Source organism: Ictidomys tridecemlineatus, chromosome 3 (assembly GCF_052094955.1).
Source record: "Ictidomys tridecemlineatus isolate mIctTri1 chromosome 3, mIctTri1.hap1, whole genome shotgun sequence".
NCBI lineage: Eukaryota > Metazoa > Chordata > Mammalia > Rodentia > Sciuridae > Ictidomys > Ictidomys tridecemlineatus.
The window spans coordinates 134704817-134721611 of NC_135479.1; the positions used below are offsets into that span (position 1 = coordinate 134704817).

Here is a 16795-nt window from a genome sequence, read left to right on the forward strand (position 1 = left end):
TCGCTACAAGGTGGTCATCAGATGACCTACTCATTTCATCCCTTAATTTTTAAAATTGTCATCAAAATTTATAAATATAGAATTTCTTGGATTCTAAAAATATATTCACCAGCCCCAAGTTCCAGTATCATACATTTTGGACGAACAGGAAAAAATATGTTTTTCTACAATATTTTTTGTGCTAACAAGTTTTTGGCAAGCATTGTGTTAAATAAAATTGAAAAGGATTTCTTGGAACTTTTACTGTGTGAATAAGCCCTACGAATCTCCTAAGTAGTGATGTGATATGCAAAAGATTTTAACCTTAAATGAACATAATTCCTCCCTCCTTTGCCTGTCCCTTCTCCCTTCCTCTCTTCATTCCCTCTCTCCCTTCTTTCCTTCCCACGGCAGAGAGATTCTCAGGTAGCCCTTAATGATCACTGCCTCCTGCCTTTCAGACCCTGGTGTAAGTTATTTCCCACAAGTGTGGGTGGGCCTGGCACCTGCTTCTCCAACCAGGAGAATATGACCAAGGTGATGGAATGTCACGTCTTCCTTACATTATATAAGACTGCATCTTGGATCTTCAGCAGACTCAGTCCGTTGCCTTCCCATGCTTTGATGTGATGCAGCAGGTGGCTGCTTTGGAGCTCACGTGGTAAGGAACTGAGGACCTCCTCCAGCTGGCATCCAATAGAAACTGAAGAACTACAGGCAACAACCCGCTAGGAACCGAATTCTGCCATCTGATTTGAAAGAAGATACTTCCCAGTCAAGTCTGGGAAGAGATCCTAACCCTGACCACCAATATGTGACAGACTGAAATTGATTCAGCCACACTGACCCCAGACCCCTGACCCATAGCAACTGTGAGATAACAGAGCTGCTGTTAACAGCTCTATTTGGGCCCTTTTTTTTTTTTTATTTCACAGCAACAAAACAAAACAAAGCATTAGCCTCCCAAAGACCCTCTTAACACAGAATACAATTTTGGTATGCTGCTCTAATCCATGTAGCTGGATTATTTGGAAAAGTGAACTGTTTGTTCACTCTAATGCAGAAATATGAAATGAAGAGCCTGGGGTTGTAGCTCAGTGGCAGAGCACTTGCCTAGCATGTGTGAGGCACTGGTTTTGATCCTCAGAATCACTTAAAAATAAATAAATAAAATTATTGTGTTCATCTTCAACTAAAACAGAATTTAAAAAGAAATATGAAATGAAATGTTCCTTCAACAAGAAAGAGAAGGTATCTGTAGGTTAACTGCAAAAAATTTTTGCTACTATAAAATTCAAATAGAAATGGAAGATACATAGGAAATTTAATAAAGTAGGTTAGATTGTATTTTGTCAAGTTTTAAGCTTATATTTCTTTGAACACTATTAGCATATTTTTGAAGTATGATTTTTTTTTAAAGTTACTGAACTAAAACATTTGGAAAAAATGCCTAACATTCAAGCTCTGTATTTGTTCTTATCATCATCATCATCATCATCATCATCATCACCATGATTGATCTAGTTAACTGTGCCTGGAATATTTTGTAAAGTTCATACTGGGGCATCTTAATAAAGATTATGACATGATGGGGACTATTTCAAAGGAATGCTAGAGAGATATTAACATCCCCCAACTGGATGATAAGTAACACACACAGATTGTGTAAACAATAAATGCAACATTGAGTCTTAAATATCTAGATCCTAAAAGATTCAGGGAGAATTTGTAATACAAACCTGCCTTTAATGTAGCTAACAAAGCTATCATGAAGAATAGAGTTTTATACAGAAATTTCCCACATATACACTTCATAAAACACCTAGTTTCCCACTTACTAGCTAAAAGAAAAAAAAAAAACACAAATCTTGCCATTCATAAGGCAGGTTAACCAGCCTGCAGATGACTAGTAGCACACCAGACAGAGAATAACATTAAAATTAAAATTAAAACATAGTCCAATAGGTTGTGGTTCCTGTGGCCTGACTTGATGGTTTCAGCCAGCTCCTAACCACAGCTCCAGGATATTTAGTTAAATAACTTAATTCTTCTCTCATTCATAAAGTATGTGCCTGGCTCTGATTCTCTGCTTGCAACAAAGAGATTAACTAGGAAAGTACTCCTTTGTGTTCACTCTGTGGCTCACAGTAAGAAAAATCAATTTCCATAAATATCAAAATGTCACACAAGGTATTGATGGGAGTACACAAGTTAATGAGCCCTTATATGAGTACAGCCCTTTACAGTTTACAAAAGACTTTCACATCTCAAAAATGATGCCATACTTCCTTCATGGATCAGGATAAAAGGGCTCAGGAGCACACAACACATTAGAATAAGATATTGGCAAAAACTAAGCCTTCTGATTCCAAGTTCAATGTCATTTCATTTCTACCATATTCCCAATGACTACTGCAAAGCTGGTGGTTAGAAGCAGAATGAACAAGGGACAAAGAAAGTCCTTAGTTACCTTGTATGTTCTATGGACAGAATGTGGCCCCCGGTGATTCCCATTTAATGCTTAGGAGATGTCCACTAGGAATACAACTAGATACACAAGTGAGAAGCCCGAGGAAATAATGATATCTTTGTGGAAGATGAGAAAAGTTGAAATATAATTTGTGGCACTTGCATATTTTCTTGCCTCCTTAACATCTTCTTCCAGCCTAAGTGTTTTCTGTTTTTTAGCTAGAACAACTCACAGATCTCAGGGAATCTCTCACATTTACCAGCTTAATATGAAAAACTTTATAAAGGAGACAAATGAACAGTGAGGTACAGAGGTGAAGAGAATCAGGGAGTGGGAGGGAGATGCCTCCCTGCATTTCCACACGTTCATTACCAGGAAGCTCATTTGCCCCTGTCTTCCACTGCTCTTATTCTACATCATATTTAGGTGCTTGATCACTGAACAGAAATTGCAGTGTAATAAGAAATGTATGTGCTCTTATTGTCCGTAGTTCCTAGTTCACAGCTTCTAACACCCATTTGATTTACTAATGATAGAAGAATCTTTGTTACTTGTAAGCTTTTTTGCAGGGGAGAGGGATGAGCATTGAACCCAAGGGTGCTTAACTATTGAGCACCATCCCCAGTTCTTTTTGGTTTTAATTTTGAGACAGGGTTTAAGTCTCTTAGGGCTTCACTAAGTTGCTGAGGCTGGCCTCTAACGTGTGATCTCCTGCTTAACCTCCCAAGTCACTGGGATTACGGTTGTGCACCATCAAGCCTGGCTGTAATAAAGCCTTTTTTGACTACACCTGAGTCTATGCTTATGAATTCACTTCAGGTGTAGCCCCTGGATGGACTGAAGATGGGACTAGTCATCAGAAAGACCAAGTGATGAGGAGGGTAGAACTTGCAGTCTCAATGTGGACCTCTGGGAAGGGAGCCGAAGGGCTGGAAATTCAGCTCCCTAAAAGTTCTCTTTCAACAAGGGGTAATGAGCTTCTTGGTAATGAACGTGTGGAGATGCTGGGAGGCAATTCCCCCAAGAGGGCAAGGAAGCTCTGTATTTTTCCACTCCCTGGTTTTAATCACCTCTGCATCTCACTGTTCATTCGTCTCCTTTATAAAGATCTTCATATTAAACTGGTAAACGTGAGGGATTCCCTGAGATCCATGAATTGTTCTAGCTAATTAATCAAGCTCAAAGAGGGGGTCATAAGCCACATATGTAGCTGGTCAGTAGGAAACTCAGAAGTACAAGTGACAACCTGCTATTGTCATTGGTGTTTGAAGTGGGGCAATCTTGTCGGGCTAAGCCCTCAACCTGTGGGACCTGACACTCTCCAGGTGGAGAACATGAGAACTGAATTTAATTTGAGAACATCAAGTTGGTATGTATCCCTTAGAGAACTGCTTGGGGTGCAGGGAGAAAATCCCACGTATCTGGTCACAAACATGTTTGTATTGGGTATGAGAACAGAGTAGGAATTTTATTTTTTTTCCTTTCAGACCTGTAGGTTCCCAAAGAATATCCTAAGATCCATTCTCCAATTCAACCAAAAACAAATAAAAAACAAACAAAACAAAACAAACAAAAAGAGATGGTAGACTTTGGTAACCCAATCAATCAATCATCACATGTAGTCAGTCCTATGTTCCACTTTTCCCATTAAGCTTCCTAGTCAGTAGTTACGTTACTGAACATCAGATTCCCTCCTGGTTGCAAAGGTTATTTTTTGTTTTGTTTTGTTTTGTTTAAAAAAAAAAAAAGCTTTGAAATTTGGCAACTGCTCTGGAGTTTCCTAAACATTTACAGCAAAGTGCGGGCCTATTGCCATGTACTTCCTAGGTGATTTCTCAGCTTAAAAGGCAACATGAACTCTGACTGACCGTGAAGCTTTCTGGCAGTTGTAAAACAGTTTGGGGTTTGTGGCTACAAACTAAGGTCTAGGTCACAGATGAGCATATTATCCTGTTTACTGCTTCAAACTGACTTGGAAGCTAAGGATGAAAAGAACTAGGAATTGTAAGAGTATAGAGAGCTAGACATTTTTAAATCAGCTAGAGGAATGTGCTGAGAAGCTCTCGTGGGGAAAGAAATACAGTACTCCTCAATGCAGGTTTTTGAAAGCTTCTTCTTATCTACAACTGTAGTTGGCCCTCCATATGTATGGTCCTACAGCTATGGATTCACCACCTTAGATTGAAAATAGTTGGAAAAAAAAACTATATTGGATATGTACAGCTTTTATTCTGTCATAACACAGTATGACACCGATTTACATAGCATTTACTTGTATTAGGTATGGCAAGCAATTTACACATATAATTTAAAGTATAAAAGAAGCTGAACATAGGTTATATTCAAATAGTAAGACATTATATAAAAGGGATTGAGAATAATTGGATTCTGGTATCCTTGGTGGTGGGGGAGGGTCCTAAAACCAATTCCAGATGGTCACCCAGGGATAACTGTATTTAATCAAAAGTTATTCTTTTCCATAGTGGGGGGTGGGATAGGGAAGAATGAAAGCACTTTGGATTGTGCAGAGGGGAGTGAGGGGAGAGATGGGGTGGTGGGGATTGGTAGGATGGTAGAATGAGACAGACATTATTACCCTATATACATGTATGATTACACTACTGGTGTGACTCAGCATTGTGTATAGCCAGAGGAAGAAATATGCTCCATCTGTGTACAATGTGTCAAAATGCATTCTACTGTCATGTATAACTATTTAGAACAAATTTTTAAAAATTAAAGGGAGATCATGGTAAGAATGAGAACGGGGGAAGGGAGAAGGAGAAGAAAAGGGAATAATACTGGCCAAATCACATTGTTATAATGTGTGCATGTATAAATAGATAAGAATAAATCCCACCATTATGTACAACTGTAACACACCAATAAAAATATGGGAAAACAAAAACAAAAAGATTATGCTTTAGGAATACACATTGCTATGTTGCATGCAGAAAGTTAAGAAGAAAAACTGGGAATTGGATTCCAAAGTCTAGGTTCAGATGCCTGCCCAACATGTTATGAGCTGTGAGACTTTAAAGAAGTTACCAAACCTCTTCACATGAGAGACTGGTAGTATTAAAATGAATTGTGTGTAATTTTCCTTGAAATATTATAAAACATAGAAAAGAAAAATTGTTAAGAATGAGTACTTCTATTTGTACTACATTACTCATAGTTTATTATTATAACAATATTTGGCTCTATTTAAAAACTACTTTTGGCAACTCTCTAGTTGTGATTCCACTAATTTTAATCTTACATGACTAGACATATAATATTCTACTCTCCCCATCTCTGTGCCTTTGCTCTATTTGTTTTGTAGACTAGAATGGCTCCCTCCACACCCTGTCAATTCAATCTGAAGTCTATTTTTGAGCTGGGGAGGTACAGCTTGAGATAAAGTGCTTGCCTAGCATGCCAAAGGCTCTGGGTTGGATTCCCAGCCTAGCAAGAAATTTAAAAAAATAAATAAACTGTACTTTCTCTCAAAGCACTTCTTAGTTCTATCTTCAAGTTTTTTAGATGAACTAGCCTATATCCCATATGACCTATCTCTTTTCCAAATTCCCTAGATAATCCCACATAATCTAGCATTCATTAGCTGACTATATATGACAGAGCTAAGTTCTGGGGCCTCACTAAGCCTCAGGTATTCAACTCAGGAAGGAGATGAACATACTGTCCCTGCCTAACTCACAGGATTACTGTAGGGGAAAAAAAAACAATGAGTGGGTGAATGTGGAAGCACATTTTTAATAATATACAAATCCGAGACATTCTTGTTTCTAAGCATTGCTTTCAGGCTTTTAAAAACTGTAGTAATTTAGTCCTAAACTTAATTTTCCAGAGAAAGTGGGTTCTGCATTGATCTAGATAAGAATGGTTCACACACTACCCTCTTCCTCCCCTCCTTGTAAAAGTGAAAGCCAATGGGAACTTACCTTCTCTTAGATCTCGATCTATCTTGGGTGATGACTTTTTCCCCATTGATAATCCATGAACTTCTGCCCCCTCTATATTCACTCCTGAAGGGACCCTGTCCATTCAAAAAAAGTTGCAATGAAATTTTCCACTGAGTAAAGATGTTCCAAAGAAAAGATACTATACTGAAGAATTCTATGGTTCTTATTACATATTTCTGTTTTACATAAGTCCACTTGTCTTTTAAAATCAAACTTTACATATCCCTGCCTCTATGAGGTTCTTCTCTATTTCTTCAATGAATATGTTCTACTTCACTCCTGTCAATCTTCTTTGCAAGCTTCATTACAATTAAAGGTATCTATATCTTAACCTCCTTCAGATAAAAGCATAGTTCCAATGGAGCAAGAAAAAGTTATCATATGAATCTTCTTAATGCTCAGAATATTGTGCTTTGAACATGGACTGCATCACTGAATGATTGAATTGGAATAAATTATATTCTAATGTTCTAGTTCTGTACTATTCTGAGAAAGAAGACTTATGTTTGTGTCATACTTTGCAAACACACAAATGAGAGTTAGCTGCCTTTATAACACACAGGAACTGGAGAAATCCAAATTGCACATAATATTCTTAGATTTCTTGCAATAATCTTACACCAATTAAGAGCCGAGTCCTTAAAATCCAGTGAAAGACCTCAAGATTCTGAGTAAGACCTGGGTCTGCCAATCCCTTGATGTGAAACTCTAAGTTTAAAGTGCCTTCCCTTGACATAGCCTGTTCCCCAGTTTGAAAGTGAACAGACTGGACCATATAATCTCAAATGGGTAATTTAAAATACATCAAGAGTTTAAGTTATTCAAACATGCAATAGAAAAATTTCATTTTCTTTTACCTGATTTGGAATCACAGAATGTCAGCACTCAAGTTGCTGGATTCAATTTTTTTTTTTTTTTTTTAGGAAAAGTCATGAGACCCAGTGAGGAAGACATTTACTTACAGTCATACATACAAAGGTATGACCTTCCACACTGGAAAAGCTGGAACCAGGATACAGAGCTCTTAATTTGTAGCTTTTAAAACTCTTAATTATCTTTTTAATAAGAGCTAAGTTCCTTATATTATATTTTGACTATAAGTGTTCCTTCTCATTAAAAAGAAATAGTTCATACTTACTTTGAATGAAAGACTTACCTATTCTCATCCTGTCGTCCTCCATATCTGATCCAATAATTCTGTTTTAAATTAAGCAAAAAATTGTATTTGTTACGAAAATATCATTTGAAAAATAAAATTTAAAACATATTCAAAATATTCAAAAGACCTAAATTATCAGGAAACTTATACTTTACATAAAACACAATTTATTTTTATTTAAAAAATTAATAAAAAGGCAGGCTAATGTTGATGAAATTCTGGCAAAATGAAACCCAAATGGATTTAAAAATAGTATGGAGGGCTGGGGATGTGGCTCAAGCAGTAGCATGCTCGCCTGGCATGCGTGCGGCCCGGGTTCGATCCGATCCTCAGCACCACATACAACCAAAGATGTTGTGTCCGCCGAAAAACTAAAAAATAAATATTAAAATTTCTCTGTCTCTTTCTCTCTCCTCTCTCTCTCTTTAAAAAAAAATAGTATGGAATTAGCTCATTTTCTGTCCCAGAAAATGACTTGGAATTTGGTGTCAGAAAGAAGTTTGCAATATTGTTCAGTCTAACTATTCTATATTGTAAGAATAAAACAAATAGATGAAAGAAGTCAAACTTGACAAAATATCTGTGCAAGATTATAAAGGGAGTAAATGCAGTTTTCTGGTGTCTCTTGAGCTAACACAAATTTGAAAAATAATAAATGGGAATGAATGTATTTGAAGCATTACAATAAAAATATTACCTTAAATTAACCTAACTTTAAAAGCATACCAATAAAAACATTTCATACCAATAAAAACTAAAAAAATGCTGCAAATAAAATACACTACAAATAATAATTGATAGGCATATAATTTTATAAGCATATATAAAGAATATATTAGTAACCAATAGTGAACAAAGTCCATGTCCAGGTAATTCAAAGGCAAGTAATAATACTGAAAAGGGTTATTCTTGCTGTTCATTGAAAATATACAAGTTAAAATGACAATGATGTAGTATTTTCTACATAATACATGAATAATACAGGTGATTTCAAAATATTATTTCTTGGTACTGAGAAGTTTGTAGTAAATCAATATTTTAACTGGGAGCAGTAAAGGTATCAGAAAATTCTTTTAGAAAAGTAATTTCATTTTGAGTACTTTTCAACCTCATGGTTTGATGGCAAAGTAATTGTGCTCCTAGAAATTTATTCTACGGTTATAGTTTAATAGAGACACAAATGCTTAACATTAAGTATGCGAGAAACAATTCAAATATCCAGAAGCATGACAAGGGTTTATTACTTATTGTCCACCAGTTATACATATAATTTTAAGAGCTATAGAAATTGCTTATGATATTTTCTCAAATAGAAATCAGAACACAGACTATCTACACCATAGCATTAGCTCTGCAAATGGTGTGTATTTACATGAACAATTTAGAAGATAGCTTGGGAAATGAAGAAAGACAGCATAAAAAGTTGGCCCAATGCTGTTCTTTCTGAAGCCTCTTTAATGTTTACATTAAACTTAGGGATACTCAACCACTAAACCACATCCCCAGACCTGTTTCGTATTTTAGTTAGAGACAGGGTCTCTCTGAGTTGCTTAGCGCCTTGCTAAATTGTTAAGACTGGATTTAAACTAGAGATCCTCCTGCCTCCGCCTTGTTAGCTGCTGGAATTACATGCATGTGCCACTGTGCCTGGCCGCATCAAAATTTTTCAAAAAAATAAATCAATCCTGAGGCAAATGAATCATGTACAAAATACTACTTCTTTCCAGTATTTGCTTTTGACTTTGGTCCTGGGAGCTATGGAAATAGGTCAGTCTTTTAAAGTTCATCACATATACTGAGTATAGATTCCACTCCTACCCCAGTATTAACTCAAGGAGGGCACTATTAGATCCTCATCAAGTGAGGGTGGGGAACAAAAAATACTAAATTCTTATTATTTGTGAATAAGAAGTCCACCGACAAATTCTTTAATAGACATTTTCTTTTTTCACTTTGCCCTTACTGGTTCAGTGTATGAAAATCCCAGTCCCTCTGCAGCTGATTTTATCAGTTCAGATTCAAGTTTATGTCGTTTCACAAACATAATTAAATCCTAGAGGGGAAAAAAAAAGAAAGAAAATTTATATTTAAATAACAGCTAAGAGCTATGATAAATGTTTGAGTGAATACTTTTCGTTACACAATGACAAATGAACTAACAGAAATATTCAGAGTCTGGGGGGGAAGGGGGAAGTCCCCATGCCAACAGTTTTTCAAGTTAGCATGTATGAGAAAAATGTGCTTCTGGCATGAATGAAGCCTGAAAGAATTAAGTTCTAGGACCTTTCCTAAATCGTTCAGTATCTTTAAGAGCAGTGGTACATTTATCAACTCTCCCCAGAGCACATGGCAGAATAAAGAGCTTTTTCTCAGATCATTGGTCTCACCTCTCTGGCCTCAATGGATTCTGGGTCAATGCTGTCATCTAATAGACTCTCATAGTAATCCACATTGTCTTGGACATCCTCATCATCTGGGTGGAATAGGAGGTAGGCCTTGGCACACTCCAAGGCCTTCACATACTCACCAACTGAAAGGTCAATGACATGTAGCATTAGAGTTAGCCTAGGTCTTCCCAGAGGATTTTAAAAAGAAACTTCAACTTGCCAATCAAAGTCAACATGAATCATCAATAAGAGAGAAGACAAATTGAGCAGAGTAGGCAGAAATACAGATAAAGGAAAGACATGGATTCACATGCTCAAAAGGGATTATGTTTAGTCTGATTGGGTGCTAGACATTTTGCATAGATTATCAAAAGTTTCTACACAAAGTTGCTCACTAATAACTTATTTAATACAAACAGCAGAATTGGAGAAATTAATTCTTATTTCTGTACTGAGTTTGGGTTAAGTATAATCTTCTACCACAGTGATGTACTATTTTATTCATAGTGTATGAGAAATATAAGTAATTTCAAAATGCTGTTACATTTGGGGTGAAGTGCTGCTTCCACAGAAAGACTCACAGAACCCCAGATGCTCTGGAGGACTTCTCTCCAACCCCTCACCACATAACATCAGCTTCAACAGTGGCCAAGTATGAAAAGCAACAATTAAGAATGTTTCAACTACAAACTCTTCATTATAGAAACATTTACCTATTATAGAAGAAATATTTAGAAATATTTAACCATCACAAACAAAATTTTGAAATGCTGTACATCATGTTTTTAGGTCACAACACTTCAATATCTTTTAAAAGAAATCATATACACACATATTTTCAGAGACTGCTTTAATTTTTTTAGTAAGAATGATAACATTAAACAATTCTCTCAACTCCTTTGCAGTCACTGCTAATGACTTGAGCACATGATTTATTATCTGCCATCAGTGCCAGGACAATGAGTAATGTTTTGCTTTTGGAAAGGGAGAGGCTTTGCCAAAGTAGCTTAAAAATGTTGATTTTCCAAAGTAGCGTTAAAATATTGGCTTGAGTCTTTTTCTTCTTATTTTAGAAGGGAAATACTTTCTTTACTAGTGACTTCTCTAAAAGGCACTGATACTGGAGACAGAAGAGCAGCCAGGAATTATGACATGTCACTAAGAGAAGTGACTTCAAGACAATCACTTCCCTACAAAATGAAGATGTTAGACAATGTGGCACCAAAGACCAATTTCAGCAATCTCAATTCTATTAACTGCTCTAAAGCACAATAAAGGATGCTCAATATCTCTTTCTCATTAAAATAAAGAGAAAGTAAAACTATATTGAGATTTCATTTTTCATTTAATGGCCTGGGGAACATCTAAAAATTGATAATATATTCTGATGATGAGCAATGGAAAATGCACTCCATCTGGAGGAAAATTTGGCAACATCTGTCATAACTACAACCAATAAATCATTTAACCCATCAATTGAATTTCCAAACATGATCTTACAGATAGATATCTGTGGTCAGATGTGCAATGACATACATAAAGTGCTCTTCACTTGAAAGTACATGCATTAGTAACAGATCACTACCAACACAACTGCCCATTAATAAGCTGACACTAAAATAAATTATAGTTCAATAACATGCAGATATGAAGAAAAATGGATGAGAAAGATCTCCACATACTGATACATTTATGCTAAACCCTAAAAACTTGCAAATATTTAGCCGTTTGGCTAACAAAATGGTGATTTCATCGTCTAACCTGCTAAAAAAATCTGACATGCATTAAGTGAAACAACAGTGCAGGAATAGTATAAATAATATGTTGCCTTCTGTGTAAAAGAAAGAAGAAGGAGAAACATTTTCTGTGAGGGTATATTAATTTTTACATACAAAATTTGGAAGTATAGATAAGAAACAAGGTCGATGGTCATGAAACTGGGTGGAGGAAACACGGAGGAGAAGAAGGCTTTATAATATTCGGGTCTGCAAGTTATAGGAATGTATTACTATTAAAATTAAGCTCCAAGAATTAAGTTTAAAAATCATATAGTGTCAGCCTAGGTATAATTTTCAGGAAATTATCACAGTATTAGATTTGGTACTTTGCCTATTTTATGGTGTCACCTTCTGCTCTTCTTGTCCTAAGCAGTGATATGAGATGAGGGAAAATTGTGTAAATTCCATGCTTTGGTGATAAAGAAAGCAGAGGACTAAACCATGAAATGTAGTGTCTGCAATGATGAAAAGCGACCCCCCAAACTCCTCACGGATAATCCACGCTTTACCTCGGTAGTAGGCAAACTGTAGGTAGTCATAATGCAGAGGAAGGAAATTCTCAATGGGTGAGAGGCGGCCAGGGCGGGTAGCAAGCTCCCTCACACACTCATGCTGGCAAACCAGCACCTGCATGTAGTGATCTGGAAGACAAGAGCCAAAGGTATGTTCTGCTGTCTGCTGACAGCTGCAGTTCCACCGGCATTCCTTACCTCCTACACTGCCAGAGAGAAGTCCCTACCATCAGCACTTTGAGATGGTTGAAGCTTCTCACCAAGACAGTGACTTGCCCCAGTCTCTTCACCAGTGATTACTCAACAGTGGTAGGTTCCAAACCCTCTGGCTCATGGTCTTTTTCTATGTTGCACCCTTCCTTTCCCATGTATCCGTTTCTTTACTCCCTTTGAATGTGACAGCCATTTCACCCCATCCACATCCAGCTGCATATAGACTTTATTATTTAACAACTCTGACGCTTTTCTTCGGATGTCCTAAGCATCCTGGAATGAGGGTTGTAAGTTCAAATTCTAGTGATATGAAGGAACTGTTCAGAGAATGGGGCCACTGTGTTGATTTAGAGTTTAAGCAGAGAAATGAAACAAAAAAGCTCCCCTTCCCTGAGCAGGGTAGGCAGAAATACAGATAAAGGAAAAGTTTTCAAGACAAATTTGCCTAAGGAGGAAATAAAAAATAAAATTAATAATAAAAATAAAATAAAATAATATTATTTCTTGACATCTATTGATGAAGACTCTATCCAGTTACAAATTAGCCCATCACCTGGACATTATATATTCTTTACCAGGAACTGGTAAAGTAGGGGAAAGGATGAAAGCTAAAGAATTCAGGTAAGCATTTTTCCTCTTTCTCCTTGCTCCCTCTTCTATGGCTCCCATTTTTCCCTCTTGCCCAGACTTTGATTTTGACAATGAAGACAGAGACAGTCTTTTCCAGAAAGAATAGTCCATTCATGTTGGGCTGAGCAGGTTGCCTTGAGAAGGATGATAGAATCTATTTGACTATGGTTGTCCAACTTAATTTACCCAAACTGCCTTCTTTCAAGAGGTTTTTCTGTTTAGTCATCTATCTGATTTGTTACAAAACTTCAATAGACACTAATAGGTAGCTGGATGATCTTGCAGAGGGATCTCAGAACACAATAGGAAGGAAACGTGCATTTTCTGGTATGGGGGAAACGGTGCCAGGTTCACACGAGCTGGCTAACTCACTCCTAGGGGCACAGTTAGAATCCCTGAAGTCCACTGGCCCCAGCTGGGCCATGTGAGAGGAAGAGTGAGTTCCATTTATTTGATTAGCTAGTTAGAAATAAACAGCTAGCTATTTTATTTCTCAAAGGAACAACAACAAACAACCTTCAGCTGTCTTCTACTTAACCGCTTACATTCCTCTTTACCTTCTAATATACATTTCCCCTATTCCAAATGACAAGCAAAATAAAAAGATGGAAAACACATGCACCATGAAATGATTTTCTGAATGAAAATATTTTTCAAAGCTGTATATAAACAGCAACAAAAGCGACAAAATGATATCCTTCAGGGTTATTCATCAATAACTGCATTCAGCAGCCATTTGTATTTTTCTCCAACTTTTAATGTCTCTTCTAACTCTAAAACACAAACATTATGGCTTTCTAATACAGTCTGTATTTTAAATGCCAGTTTTACTCCTAATTTAGGACACTTTTGAACCAGACAAGAATTTACATAGTGAGAGTTGTCATATTTCTTTTTATGAGTTGTATTCCTTGCCTGTGTTCTGCTTGAATGTCATTGTGCAATTAATATGTTTTAAATAAGCATGCGATCCAAGACACTTGTGTGGGAATACTTTAAAAATGTTCCTTCTCATAATAAACTGGATACACTTCAAATTCCCAAGAAGATTTACCATATTTCTGAAATTGAAAATGTTTGGTTTGACTCTTTTTATTGCTTTTCTTTTTTGGAAGTTGTGATGGTGGCAGTGGTAGTTGTATTAAGAACCTGAGCTAGAAGACCTGTATTCTTTTCCAGTAAACCATGTGCTGTGATAATGACCTTGAGCAAATCATCAAATGCTGATCTATGGGAAATAGTCAGTTTCCTAAACCAGATCTCGGATGTTTGCCAACACTTTTCCTTGGGCATTCACAGAGGCAGGTTTAAAGCTGAATGCGGGGGGTGGAGCACATATTTCTACAATATAACAACATAGCAAACTATAATAAAAGAAAAGCCTGCCTATTTCCCCCCTCCAAAAAAAAATAAGTGTAGAGAAATACTTGCAATTAAAATGTAAAATACGCAAAAAAAACTGACATTGAATTGATCAATGCTCACAATACTGCAGGCAAATGGATCTGGCAGAAGCCCAGGGAAACAAAACTTTGGGGAACAAATCCTCAATAATTCATGGGTTTATTGATTTTAGGTGAACTGAGCTGATTTTGAGTAATAGGGAAAAATTAAATGTAATTTTGAGTCTACTAAATATATGGATTCTAGTCTATATTTTGGTAGCTATAACCTAATTGTCCCTTAAAAATCCTTAAAAATTTATGACCTACATTCTCACAAACATGGAGGATTGTTAACCAGTTAGTCTGCAAAATTGTTAATTATCTGTCATTCTAATTCATTCATTCATCCACCTTTTCATTTAACCAATATTTACTAAGTATCTACTATCTGCCATTCATTATGCTTAGGTACTGAGGACTTAGCACCGAAACAGGACTTTAGACAAATGACACAGGAAAACAACATTCTGAAGGTCTTTAAGTAAAAATAAACATGGTATACCCAAGGAATTAAAGGTGCAGTAAGCATCAATCAAAGAGAAGTTGGGGAACCGGTTGATGAGAACATATATATGAAAGTCCTCGAAGGTTTGGATTTTGTTCCAAGTGGAATATAAACCATTGGTGGTAGTGATCCTGAGGTTTTAGTAGGTCTGTGAATACAGAATTTTGTGACTCTAAAACACAAAATTACCTGTCTCTGTTTAGTGTCAAACCTGAACTATACACTAGAAGCAGTAAGGAGGCAGTCACAATAGTTTAGTTAAAATATATAGGGTGTTAGCAAAAAGGATGCAGAGAGCCAGAAAATCCTAAGTGCTACTGGGAGGTAGTGTCTATTGAAGTTTTGTAACAAATCAGATAGATGAAAGGAGGAATTGAGGACAATGTGCACCTAAAAGATAACTTCCTGGGACTTGGCTTCAGTTACTGGTTAGGTGCTTTCTTAGAGAACACTAGAAGTTGGAGAAAACAAACTGATTTCAATAATTTGCATTTCTATGAAACTGAACACTGTTTTTCATATATGTAACTTGGAACACAATAAGACTCAACAAATGTTTGTTAAACAGCTGTTGAATAGATTACTCTTTTTTCATTTTTCAGTTATCTAGACTTTGACAATATGCTCTCTAGATTCAGAAAAGCCTGGATTTGATATCCAGCCTCATTTTATTCATGTTGCTTAATCTTACTGAGGGATAAATTCCTCATTTAAAAAAGGAAGAGGAGTCTCTTCAATGAGGTGATACAGTGACTGCCACCAAGATGCAGATAATTGTGAAAATGCTGATGGGCAGCCCTTTTGTAGCCTAGTGACACCACCAAAAATGTGAAAGCCAAAACCCAAGCCCTAAGAGCATCCCACTTGACCAGTAGCATCTGATGCCTGCAGACTGAGGGAGGATGGCTGTACTCTCTGGGACTTCACATTCAGCGCCTACCCTGCACCTGCTGCTTTGCCTACACAGTAGCAGCACCCACCATTCCCTGCATCAGCTTGCCCAGAAACCAATGCAACAATACAACTGCTGTAGGTGTCATGCTCCCTTGAACCCCACACTGTCAATTCCTACAAAAAAAAAAAAGAAGGCCACAGCAGCATACTCCACCCCAAGAAGCAGCCAAATAAGGCCCCTCCATGGGCTTCTCCTTCCCTCACAGGGTAGCCTCCTGCCCAAGCCCCATGGCCCTGGGGCCTCAATAAATTCCCTTTTCTTTTGACTGAAACAGTACAAACAAACAAATAAACACAAAATGGACATGGTGAGGGGGTACATAACTACATGGTATCTGCCTACAGAATTGTAAAGAACTTTGTATGTTATAATTGCTACATTAAGTGTTAGTTTCTCTGCTAAGAAATTACCACTAGCAATAATACTAGTGATAAGAACTTATATGCTCTCTTTAAATATGCCTTTTAAATATGAAGGCTATTAGCTCCATCTATAAAACATTTTGCAATATTTTCCAGTTGCCTTTTGTAGATCAACTTAATTTATTGTATAAGTTCATATTGATGGGTCTTAGGAAAAAAGCCTTTTTCTTGATTTATCCTGTCTCTTTCATGCTTAGAAGAGTTTTTCTTCTCCCAACATAATACAAATCTCTTACATCTATTCTAAAAATTTTGCTTTTTATAATTATATTGTTAATACAAATAAAATTTATTTCATGCATGGTATACAGCAGGGAACTAACTCTGCTGGTCCTCCAATGCTTAATTAGCTAATATCAGCAGTTACTGTATATT

At 36.6% G+C, this 16795-nt stretch overlaps 1 protein-coding gene across 7 annotated transcripts in view; it reads right to left on the minus strand.

Annotated features, from left to right (window-relative positions):
* The window catches only part of P3h2 (prolyl 3-hydroxylase 2), a 161977-nt gene that overhangs the window by 19377 nt on the left and 125805 nt on the right, over window positions 1-16795 (minus strand). For 6 of the 7 annotated variants that reach the window (XR_013436753.1, XM_078043860.1, XM_078043858.1 and 3 more), the window contains exons 4-9: window positions 12248-12379; window positions 10542-10673; window positions 9961-10103; window positions 9537-9626; window positions 7571-7611; window positions 6394-6488 (exon numbers count right to left, since the gene is read on the minus strand). Coding sequence is in view for 6 of the 7 variants with exons in the window: in XM_078043860.1 (XP_077899986.1) it covers window positions 6394-6488; window positions 7571-7611; window positions 9537-9626; window positions 9961-10103; window positions 10542-10673; window positions 12248-12379 (633 nt within the window). In the remaining variant the exon portion in view is untranslated. The remainder of the gene's footprint in view (window positions 1-6393; window positions 6489-7570; window positions 7612-9536; window positions 9627-9960; window positions 10104-10541; window positions 10674-12247; window positions 12380-16795) is intronic. The other variant, XM_005330971.5, reaches the window with a different exon arrangement.